The sequence below is a fragment of the Chlamydotis macqueenii genome, chromosome 1 (genome assembly GCF_036417535.1).
Source record: "Chlamydotis macqueenii isolate bChlMac1 chromosome 1, bChlMac1.mat, whole genome shotgun sequence".
Classification (NCBI taxonomy): domain Eukaryota; kingdom Metazoa; phylum Chordata; class Aves; order Otidiformes; family Otididae; genus Chlamydotis; species Chlamydotis macqueenii.
In genome coordinates this window covers 41,224,238-41,236,716 of record NC_141556.1, presented here as the reverse complement: position 1 = coordinate 41,236,716, position 12,479 = coordinate 41,224,238, and the positions used below count along the sequence as shown (strand labels likewise).

The 12,479-nt window shown below is 34.4% G+C and overlaps 1 protein-coding gene across 2 annotated transcripts in view; it reads left to right on the top strand.

Annotated features, from left to right (window-relative positions):
• CAPS2 (calcyphosine 2) overlaps positions 1–12,479 on the top strand; it is a 29,628-nt gene that overhangs the window by 14,240 nt on the left and 2,909 nt on the right. For both annotated transcript variants that reach the window (XM_086740043.1, XM_086740042.1), the window contains exons 10-17: positions 1,525–1,644; positions 2,770–2,844; positions 3,738–3,833; positions 3,919–4,012; positions 5,965–6,080; positions 9,056–9,132; positions 10,747–10,901; positions 11,437–11,556. In XM_086740043.1, coding sequence (XP_086596169.1) covers positions 1,525–1,644; positions 2,770–2,844; positions 3,738–3,833; positions 3,919–4,012; positions 5,965–6,080; positions 9,056–9,132; positions 10,747–10,901; positions 11,437–11,556 — 853 coding nt within the window. The remainder of the gene's footprint in view (positions 1–1,524; positions 1,645–2,769; positions 2,845–3,737; positions 3,834–3,918; positions 4,013–5,964; positions 6,081–9,055; positions 9,133–10,746; positions 10,902–11,436; positions 11,557–12,479) is intronic.

Here is a 12,479-nt window from a genome sequence, read left to right as displayed (position 1 = left end):
GTACTTAGTTTACTTTAGTCTCTGTAGTCATCTGTTCTGATGTTATAGCCTATTAGCTCTTAAGACTTTGAGGCTGAAATGTTGCTGTACTTCACCATTTTATTTTTTCTTAGTTTCTATTTCAACTGCAGTTTCAATGACCTATATTGTTTAAAAGTCTATTACTGCTTTTACGGTATTTAAGAGCTGAGATACCAAGGAAGTTGCATGAAGGAAACAAGATTGTACTTAAACACAATGTTAAATTCCAAGTATCATTGTAGCAGGATTAAAAATACAAAAGTGTTCACTGCAGAAACCCCCAGTTTCCAAAGAAATGCTTGTCCCATGTCAAATCTCTACAAAGATGTAGGTAAAGCAGATGATTGCCGAGATTGTCTTAAAAATACACTGATTGTGTTGAAGTGTTTCAAACCTACTGATGCTGGATTAAACATACAGGTTTGTGCATCTTGGATCACAGATGTTCATTCTGTGCTTAACCTCCTTCAGCTGCTTTGCCTTATATTTTCCATCTATTCCTTCTCCTTCTCTGAACCCTTCTGTTGGCAATGTCAAAACAATATTCAGTAGTGCTACAGCTGCACTGGGATGAACTTTTAATTTAAAAAAATCTCTCTGTATATGTTCCAAATATAACTGCCAGTACTGCCAAACAACTTGGTACCAGAGAGCAGCTATGTTAATTGGGGAAGATTAGTTCAAAACTGTTGCATGAAAAAAAGAAAATCTGTTAAAGGAAACACAAAGGTGTTTTGATTTTTTTTTTTTTTTAATAATAGAGCCAGTCTTGCAGTTAACCCAGTTTAACTGATGTGTGTGCAAAGATGGATCTGCATAGATCAGAGAGCAAGTTTACAAAACTATATTAGACATGCAAAATTATTTTTCCCTTCTGATTATGAACCATTTCAATAATGTAAAAGGTATCTAATGTATTTTTAAAGTCTCTTCTTTTTGTTGACTTGTTAAACTGCTACAGAGAATATAAAAATGTTCAGAAACCAGTTCATTTGTTTCTTGTCTGCTTGATGGGACTGTGAGATCCCATGGGCTGTGCAGTCAGTGCTTAGGGAGAGGAAGTGCCAGTGTTTTTGTTGGATGATGTCAGTGGCCAGTACTGCTGTTACTGATTTTGGAGGGTGCCATGGGTAAAGAATATCACTGATAGAATATTTACAGAAATAGTGAAAATGAGAAAAAAACCCCTTAGTAATCCCAAGATTTATTTTATATATACATATATAAAATATACATTAAATAATACATATATACATGTTACTACATGTATGTTAGTGCACTGACAGAATATTACTGCATGTATTTGATTTTGAGTAAGAGTTCAGAATTTGTAAAAACAAACAAAAAAATAAGGCCACAAATTTATGTAAGCTTAATGGACTTAAACTCCAAGATGTTATTGCTATATAATGCTTAGGTGTTTGTTTCCTAACTAAGAATATATAAGATCTGAAATTCAACTTACTAATAGTCAGAGGGCTTTTCGCTGCTCTTTCTGGTCAGAGCTGTTATAAGTGACCCAGAACAATCCACACGTGCTGATGTTTACAAGGAAGCTCATGGACTTCTGGGACTTGGGACAGCACCAATGCGTCTTAGGAAAAGAACACTGCATGAAACTAAGTAAGTTTTCTCCAGCAATCATTTTTTTAGAAATACATTTCTAGCTGTATTTTTATTATTTTGGGCTCTGCGAAGTCTGCTGCCTTTCCAGATGTTTTATTTCTGGTTTAGATCCACCAGCTTCATGTGAGGCCTTTTTTTTGTAGCCTCCTGATGCTTATGATTGCCTGATGGGACCGTTTTATTTGGATTCTCTGTGTGTAATGATTGATTCATAGAATTTATAAAACCTGGGAGAACATTCTTAAGTTTATATCAATATTGTTCATCACAGGGTTTTTGCTGGCTTTTTCTGAGCTGTTGAATGCTTGCAATCATGTCATATCCTTTTAGAGATTCCTATCCTGAGGTGCATAAAATTGCATAAATATGCATCCATAAATGCTGATGTAGATCTTCACAATATAATCACACTTTTATTTCATGTTTTGATTTCTGCTGCAATAATTAACCATCTTGGCATTTAAATGTCATTCCTGTCCTGTAAGCATTGAAATAATAACTCAAAAGGCTTAAGAAAAACTGAGAAAACACTGTGATCAATAAAATGAAATGAACCTGCAGGTCTGAGTTTTGTTCTGTTAATCTTTCTCAACATGCAGGCAAAGATCTCTGCCCATTTTAACATCCTGCTCTGAAGTCTTTCTCAACAGGTGTCATCTTTGTATTCTTAAAAAAAAAGGGGGGGGGGCAACAAAAACCGTCTCAATCTCTTACACCCATCACATGGACAAATCTCCATTTCTAGAACTAGTAATATGGCCAATATAAAATATCTAGGTGGGTAAAGAAGCCTCAACCTGGGTATTTTTGCAAGAAAACACATTGACTCTTGGAAGTATGGTGAGTGGTAGAGGTTTAATTCTTTATATAGGTGAATGTAAACAAAACATCTCATTCATATCTATACCTTCTGTGAATGTACTCTCGTATTATATAATTACAGAATACCTTCCACATTACAACTGAGTTGCTTCCTAATTTAACTACGAGGGATCATCTCCTCAGCCAGTTGCCAAGGATACTGCATTTCACATTTTTTTGCTGTTTTGAAACAGTTGATTTTTATGTAACATTTCTCTGTGAGCACATAGGTATCATTAACATGCTGCATTATTTTCACAGAATAAGGACCAAATCAGGATTAACTGAAAACATGCTCTCTAACAAGCTGCGCTTTGATAGCAGGGTTATATCGAGGTAATAACAAATTTTGTGAAGCTTTTAAAGCCTGTGAATTTATGAATGATGATCTTTATCCTCTTGAAATAATTAATTGCACGGAATGTTTCTGTTCCCTGCATTTAGAAAAAAAGTATGTGCTGTGTGGATATATATATATGCGTAGATGTGTAATACGAATTTTGACATGACTGATGCATAGTGACTTTACAGTCCCATTGTACAGTGTTAAGGTGCGTAAGTAATGTTATGTTATTGCCATACTCGTAGCTCCGTGCTGGACAGTTAGGACAGGGGCTGTATAAAATAATGCTCTTAGTCATTGCACCTCAGCTGATTAAAAATTATTTCAGCCTTGTCTTAGTATGTGGCAACCACTGTGGATAGAACGGATGGCTTTGTGTTTTGTTTGTAGCTGCTCATGTATTAAACTTGCAGATTTAGGACATCTTTGAAACTGTTATGAATTGAGTAGCAGTGTCATAAACACATTCTTCAGCTCTGAAAGTGGCACTTTTCTGAATCAGTGAGCTGTACACTTGTTAGACATAGCTGAGGATTTAGCCACATAGCTTCAGGTACCATGATGAATGCAGTGGTCCAAGTGTAAGTAATCCTTTAGTTAATTAGTAAAAATTACATTGGTATACTAAAACATGAAGCCTTGAAAGGTGTTTTTAACATTATGGAGAATAGAATATTGCATTAAAATAAGTCTCCAAATCCAGAAGTTGAATTCCGTGGTGGTTTAGAGAAAATAATCAGATACTTCTTTCAAATAAAAAGATTGTACAATATGCAACATTGGAAGTAAAATGCATATTTCAAAATCTGAATGTTATTTATGTTTTGATTTAATTTGGTTTATATAAATGCAAAAATGTAAAGGTGTTTTTCAATTTTCCTTCTAGAAATGGTCGTGATGCTTGTAGAGAGTTGATGGGATTTTTTTTTGCGTGTGACAAGTCCCTTACTGTGTACGAATTTCGACAGTTTGGAAAAAATAGGTAGGATAGAGGTTTTGGAAAACATCTTCCACTGAAACTTATATGAATTTAATTGTTTTAATATGAGTTTTTAATTATTTCACAGAAAAAATGCCTTGCCTTTTATTCAGAAGGGTGTTTATCAACATCAGCGTGGACAAAAGAAAGGAAAAGCTTATGATCTTAGTGACTTCTATGTTGTAAGTATTCTTCTGTTGAAATATAATTCAATTTGGTGGTGACTTGGAAGTAATATTTAGATATTCGAATTTAAAATTGTGATCGAGCTTTCAGGGAAGACCAACAGCCTTTCCTTTCAGTAACATTTTTGAATTAACGATTGACAGGGGTCTGGATTATTTTTCTGTCCCACATTTTAGAGATTCCGTTTTTGGTTTTGGATTAAGGTGTAGTTTGTAATTTTCCCACTAGAGGGCACAAGACTGCAGACAGCGTAGCCTTCCTGCAGGCAAGATGGGGAAGGAAAGTCCTGAAGATGAAGTAGACCAAAATACTTGTTAAAAATTAATAATCTTTGCAAGATCTGCTGGCATTTCTGACACGAGGCAACGAGTAAATATTTTTTTAAACATGAGGAAATTGCAGGTTAATTTATTTTAACCTGAAGTTTGAAAATTTTTACCACCAGCTGTTTAGAGATAGCTTTTGAAACAATGGTAAACATCATGTACCAGCTAATCTGATGAGTGACTACAAATCATATTGCATCTTCTATATGTCTGTACTGTGTTAAGTTTTTCTGGTTTATAAATACTTGAGCAGTTTCTCTAGTACTGTGTGTTTTCACCGAATTCTTCGTATCCTCCTGCAAATCTTAAGGTTAGAGCAAAAACTGTGTTTGAACAAAATATTGAAAGTAAAAGAAGACCACATTAGTTTTTAGAATGTTTTGTCTAATTGTCTACCTAATCCTAACTGTTTACATGTGGCTATGATATAAGCACTTCCAAGATGAAATAGATTATTTTCTTTATGGTATGGAGGTTGAAGCTGTTTTTTAGAGATTTTAGAGTTGGTTTTTTTTTTTTTTTAATGGTCATGTGCATCTTTGCAACCTGCAGATGGAAATGTATTCTGAATAAAGATGTGCCTTAAAGCCATCCAGAAAATGTACTGCTACGGAATTCAATAGCTCTTTGGAACAACGACATATCTGTGAATGTCCGTATCTACAAACTGGATTTCTGGGCTGACATTAAGATATACAAATCTCTCACAGAGTCCAAATGGTTGAGACACTTGCATAATAACAGTGTCTTTGTCTCCTTCCTAATCTATGAGTTTTGGAGGCTTTATAACCCAAGACTGCATGGATATTACAGTTGGAGCTATTGCTTTTTTTTATTATTATTATTCTCAGCATTCTTTGCTTTTGGTTTGCTGCTTTTCTTCCTCTCCTGTTCCCTCTTCTCCTAAACTAAAAAGCATGTTTAATTTTGAAGAATACATGAGGTGTGTCCTCGGTCCCCAACTTGCAGGGTAGGGGAATTTGTAATACTGAGAAGAGACTATACTGGGGAATAGAACTCTATGCTACTAATAATATGTTTATATTCAAAATTTATTAGTGAAATGTAGCCATTTTAAAGAATAACTTTATAGTTAAACATCACAGAAATTATTTGAACTTTAGGAAGGGTACTTTTTAGTTGTTTGTTTGTCTCAAGTATGATTTTAGGTTATTGAAGATAACTGTAGCCTGAGAGAACTTTGCTTTCATGTGCTTTCATATGCTTTCATGTGGCACCTTCAGTGGCACCTTCTGTGACTGTCTTCTGTGGTCCAGTGAGTTTTGGATCCCATAAGGATGAAGAGAGAAGAAAAATTGAAAAGTAGAGCCTGGCTGAGGGAACAACAACCTGTAGTCTTATGTTTCTCAGCTGTAAATTTGGCGACAGTAGGCCCTCTTACTAGACAAACCTCTGTGTAGAGGATGCTGTGTCATCTTGGAGCCTGCTGCTGTTTTATTTAGTACTAGAAAGGCTCTGTTAAGTAGATTGACTGACCTTAGCTACACCTTTTCATCAGTTCATGCCAAGGCTTTTAACAATCATACTTCTTGAAAGCCTTGCAGAACATATTTTACAAAATACATGACCTATTTGTAAATCATTGTATGCCTTACCAACAGGGAGCTAACCTAACTTTCCGAAGTGTTGATCATAACCTTCCAGAAAGTATTAAGCAGAACCCAATTCTCACCCTTCGTGTGATAAGTGTTGATGAAGCAGGTATGGATTCTCTGAAGTAAGTGTATCTAACTATTTTTCAAATTACCTTTCCTTCCTTAAGCAAAAAAGTTTGGTTTTTTTTTTGTTAATAAGAGCTTCTAACATCTTATTACTGTATTTAGACTATTGTTAGGAGAAATTAGTAATAAATGTTAGTGAATGTTCTGTAATTCAGTAACTTTCTAGAATAATAAGGAGTAATTTTCAAGTAAGAATGAATTAAATTATGAAACTGTCTTGTTTTGCTTTGTTTGAAGTCAGATGTTTTTATATACAAACCATATACTGAAACTTTTCTTATCTGATGAACTAAAATACTACATTTGGGAAAAACACTTTTTTTGTGTTCAACATTATTATTGAATTTTTTGTGAAGCTTATGTTAAAAACTTGTATCACTTATGATAGTGCAAGTGTTTGAACACAGGTAAGGGAAGGATTGGAGGTTTCTCACACTGTTTTTTCTTTTTTCATTTTCTTTTTCCTTCCTCTTCCTATCCCTTCATTCTTCCAGATATTGTCACATGTTGAAGGCTTCAGGCACTGGGGCAGGATTTCTGCACTTACTTTTTCAAAATAGATTTAAGTAAATTATGTTTTTCCATAGTCTGAAAGATGAGAATTTCTTATAACTTTTTCAAATGGTTAGGTAAATGGTTAATCTTTGAATATGTGTTATTTTTTTAAGGTAGTATTCTCATCTTAATATCTATATGGACCTAAACTGTCTAGGGAATGAAGCATCTTTCTGTGAGGTTTCTGGCTTTTATTGTGAGTATACTTACTCTTAGCACAAATAAAATCTTGGTATAAAATCTACTGCACTGCTGCGTTGCCTGATCATGGAAGTTACTTAACAGTGTTGGAAATATAGTCAGAGTTTGATTACTCAAATTTTGGTGAGGAGTGTTAGCAGATAGCAGCTGTTATAAGGTACAAATTTTCATAAAGTCATGGAGTCATAGAAGGGGACCTCAAGAGGGTCTCTGGTCTGACCCCCATGCTCAGAGCAGGATTTACTACAGCAGGTTGCTCAGGGCTGCATCCAGTTGTGGTTTTTTTTAATATCTCCAAGGATGGAGACTCTGCAACATCTGTGAGCAGCCTGTTCTGGTATTCGATCACCCTCACAGTACAAAAGTGTTTCCCGATGGTCAGAGGGAACCTCCTGTGTGCCCATTGCCCATGTTGTGCCCTTTTGTGCTGTCACTGGGGTCCACTGAGTACAGCCTGACTCAGTCGTCTTTTCTCCCTCCTGTCAGGTATTTATACACACTGATAAGATCCTTTGAGCCTTCTCTTCTCCAGGCTACACAGTTCAAGCTGCCCCAGCCTCTCCCCGTATGTCAGATGCTTCAATTCCTTCTTTACTAGGAACAGCTGTAACAGAATCTCAATTAAATACATTCACTATCTAAAGACTACTTCTGTTAGCACAACTTAACTATTATTTTTATTTCTGCAAATGTTTAGACACACGGAGCTTGTTCTCAGTTATGATAATATTCTCTTTAAGGTCCCTTTACACTGAAAGCTTTGCAAAGGAGCCATGGTACATAAAACAGTAAATTCAAATGTAATTGGTTATAGAAATATGTAGTTGTATGATGCTTAGTGCTAATTGTTCCCTCTCTGCAAAGTTTCCATGAAATAAAACACAATATAGTTTAATTTCAGATAGTTTATGTAAGACATTTTACATCAGAAGCCTATCATTCTGTTAAACAGCTTTTTCTTTCATTTGTTGCTAATCTTATACCTGTGAAATTTGGAGTTGATCCAATGTTATCTCTGAAGGCTCCAGAATGAAGACCTGCTCACTAAATTACAGTTTTGGATTTTCTGCTACCTGTGGTGGAACAGATTGTTTCTTTTTTATACAATCTCTCTCTGTGTGTTCTTTCCACTAGTGACTGCATTTCAGATTGTGACGTCTGTCTTTTTCTTCCATATTGGGAGTGTTATTGAACTCATTATTCTCTTGTGCAGAACTCTTGAATTGACTTCTCTTACCTCAGTTACTCTACTTACAGGGAATACTGCTCAGGTACAGTCCAAAAGGTCTGTTGCAGGTTTTCAGGAGCATCTATGCCCTGCTGTCACAAGCCATGAATATTTTGTTTTACATGTGTTTTAGAGAGAGTATGATGTAGGTGGTTGTTGACTTTCAGGTTTAGGTGGCTTGATATAGACAAGCTTCATGATGGGAAGGGACCCAAAGGGGAGGTGAAAAGTTTCAATAGACAGCAGAGAGGTAAGTCTTTGGCCTTAGAAAGAAGAAGGAATACTCCTCCATGGCAAAGCACTGCTGAGCAAGCAGCTCAAATGCTTTTGCATTTGCCTTCCTAGTCTGATTAAAATAATTATTGGACTTTTATTCATTTATCTATCTATTTATTTATTTATTTATCTTTTCTTCCACAGTCTTTTTTTATCAACCTCTGTAATAATTTCTGATGGGGATTTTTGGGAAGCCCTTCTCAGAAGGGAATCACTTGCCAGACAAAACATGAAATTTAATTATAATTCCTAGATCATACCTATAGTAGGCTGATCTAGCTTTTGATCTACACCATTGTTATTTCTCTTCTAAGGAGAAATTTGTAGTTTCTTCATGTTATTTTCCTGCTCCTAACTAAATGTAGTTACTTTAACAAATTGTTCCAGTGGCCTGAGCTGAAGATTAGGACTGTATTAAAATAAATTTCTGGAGATTTTACACGCAGGAGGAACTATCCACGATTAATTAATTAGTAAAGGACCTGCTGATGGAATACTATCAGAAAGGAATTTCTGCATATCTGCAGCTGTTCAGCAAGGTCTTTTGTGTGTGCCATCTCAAACTCAAGCAATTGGATACTATGCTTATAAGTGTAATATAAAAATTAAATATGAAGTTTAATATGGTTTGGGTTTTTTTACTACAGCTGTTTTGAATTCAGTAATGTTACGTGTAATTTCACCAATCAAGATTAATTTGTATTATTTTAGAGCTGCTTCCGTGGAATTCCGACAAGAGTGTTCCAAGCAATTGGATGATGACAGCGAAGTTTTCAAGAAGGTTCAAGGTTTGTGTCTACTAGAATACATTTAATTGTAATTTCTGTATATCTTTATAGCTCAATGCAAAGAACAATTGTAACATTATAAAGATTTTATTTGTATAAATGAAATTTAACAAAAGTTAGATATTTATCAGAATATTATTATAATCTGATGCCTGAATAATTCATTTATAAGAATACTTTCTCCTCTCTCTTTCTTTAAATAAACAGTCTAGCTAAAGATCATGGAGACAGTACAGAAAAATCGTGACTTCAGTCAATAAAATGTCAACATAATCTCTGAAAAAATGATGAAGCATGATGCTGATTCTATGTTAAACTATCATTAAATTTAAAAAGTTACTGACAAAATGTACAAACACAATCACAATCTAACTTCTTCAGTTACTGTTGTGCTAGATCCTTCTTTGGGCCATTATTTCTATATATTGATAAGTTGTTTTTTGGTAGTCTTCATTATGCTTATTAAAATATGTGAGTACAATTAAGTAGTATATTCTGGAATATGTAATAAAATTTTACCAGGCTCCTACCTGCAGTCTTCAGGACAAAGGTATAGTTTTGTGTTTAAAATTATGGACAGATGTTTATGCAGGGATGTGTGTTATCTTTGTAACCTGTGGTCAACAAAACCAGTTGAACTGAATAGCTTCCAGCTCAGAGAATCTCCCCTATTTACTCTCCTTAGCTAGTGCCTTAAGTAGGCACTCTTTGGTCACTGAAATCTACTTGGACATTTACATTTAGAAAAATTGTTGGAATAATAAATTAGGGATATTTTTTAATCTTCTAGTTATTCTATGTTTCCTCTCACATAATAGACACAAATCGATTTCTCAATTATCTGACTACATCTAAGGTTTGCTGGTGTGCCTTGGAAGAAGGTTACGTTTATACACTTCAAGACATCTTCTAACACGCGTCTGAATTTGAACTAAGAAACTTTCTTTCACCTTTCCCCCCAGTTTTGCTTGATAATTGTAGATAGAAGTAATCTGAAGATATAATATGGTAATAGCAGATGACTTCTGTTAACAGTATGCTGAGAAATTCATGTCCCTAAAGTGAACCTGCTACCTAGAGACTTTGATAAAGCTGTCATTTTTACCATAAGAATAGTTCTCTATATATAAATTTTGTAACGATTTTGCAGAATTACTTATATTTGTTCTTGTTTCTGTATGTATTTGTACAATGAAGGAGCAACTGTGTTTCCCATAATGGAGTGTTCGTATTACCAAAGCAGTGTTCCTAAATTGCTTTGTATGTTGAATCATGAGATGTAATTAGTTCTAGCAGAAGTAAGCAGCTTTATAATCTGAGCACATGAAGGCCAATATCCATTCTTCCTTTCCTTCTGTGATCTCTTTAAATGTTTTGTTAGATGTTGCTGCTGCTTTATATGATTTCTACTCAAATAGATAATTGATAATTTCAGTTGAACTGAAAATTTCATTTTGAACTGGTGTTCTCTCATCAAAAATAAGGGAGCCTGGATGTGTCAGTTTAACCAGTAGTATTATAAGCAGTTGTGTTTTACTTTACTTTTGTATCAATTCCATAGCATTTGGACAACTTCAGCTAAACATTGTGTCCTTTATTTCTCTAAATACTCAGGTATCCTCAGAAAGACACTAAGTAAAAGAGGAGTTCGGGTTATAACAGGCTTAGGAAAGTATTTTCGACACATAGACAAGAACAGAAATGGTTTTCTCTCTCAGTCAGACTTCAAAGAAGCTCTGAAAATATTCCATTTGGAAATACCTGAAGGGGTAAGTCTAGCTGAAACTGTAATCATAGGTATTATCTTACTTTAATTTATGGAATCACTGTCTTTCTTTGCTTAAATCTATCATTTAATAACTATTTTTTTGCAAGTTTTTTTTTTTTTCATATGTGGTATATTGGCATTTCTGCATTCAGTCCTGTGTGAAATTTTTAAACATAAAAAATAATAATAATACATTTTAAAATGTACAATCTTTTTACATCATGAAGAAGCAAGTGGGATTGCAGTCTATTTTTTCTTTTCAAAATAATTTAAGTAAATAGCATCTAAATAATTTTTATATCTTATCTCGGTTTTATATATTATGTTTTTAAAACAACCAACAGCTGTCAAAACTGCAAATGAAGTGAATTATGGTCATCAGCAACAGATGATGACTTGCATTATTTTGATTAATCTTTGAGTCGGTTTTGATTTGGAAGTTGGTTTCTTCTGAGCATACTGTAATTTCCTATTACAGCAATTGTTTCATTCTAAGACACAGTGAAGATCTTTGGCAACATATTTTTAAATTGCAGGACTTTGAATCCTTATGGCTTATTCTTGATGACAGCAAAAGTGATAAGGTTGACTATGGAGAATTTACTCGTGCCATATTTGGAGAAATGAATGAATATCGGAAAGCATTTGTAAGAGAAGTAAGTTTTGTTGCAGATATTGTAGGTGTAGATATTTTACACTCTAACTTTGAAGTTGGTTATTTATCATGCTCTGGTTGTTGGGATTCTTTGTTGTTGTTTTTCCTTAATTGTGCATCTAGTATTGACTTTTTGAACTTTCAGATCAATTTGTGAAAATAAATGTAAACTAGAAGACTTCATGCTGTTCTATTGTTGAATTAATTAATTTTGAACTCTGGAATTAATTCCTTTATTATTTTGAGTTTGCGTATGTGTGCTATGCTTACAGTTCAGTCCAGTGCATAAAGCATCTGGCACCCTGAAACTCTCTCTTCCAGAAGTCTGTTTCCTTATTTTCGTAGATCACTATCTGTGTGCAGATTTTTTTTTTTTCTCCTCCAGGTCTGAAACGGAGGCAATAATACTTGCCTCCTTTGAGACCTACAATTAGAGTCATTATAGTTGTGAGACTTCTTTTTTTTTTTTTTTTTGAAATTCCATTTGTTATATGTCTATAACGTAATGCGGAGCTGTTTGCAATCTGAAACACTGATTACAAACCAGCCAATAGAGTAGTGATTGCATATCAAGATCAAGAAAAATGACACATACTTTCATACTTTTAATCATGGAGAATCCTAGTCTGCGTATCGAGCATGTGTATTTGAGTAAACTGAAATGCAAATGAAGCTGCTGTTAGCAGTGCTGAAGAGGCTGTGTTGAGGCTTGTCAGAATGACGCAGGAATCTTAGTAATTGGAGGAGGCAGAAGAGAAGCAGGTTAACTTCTGGTTCTAAGGATGAGCTACGCATTTTGTAGAGAAGACAAATTTTCTTGAGTTAGTGAGGGGACCACATTTGATGTGAAAGCTGTTGAGATAAAATAATCATGAAAATTCATAATGTAGAATAATTTTCTGGTATCTGATGCCTTACATAAAA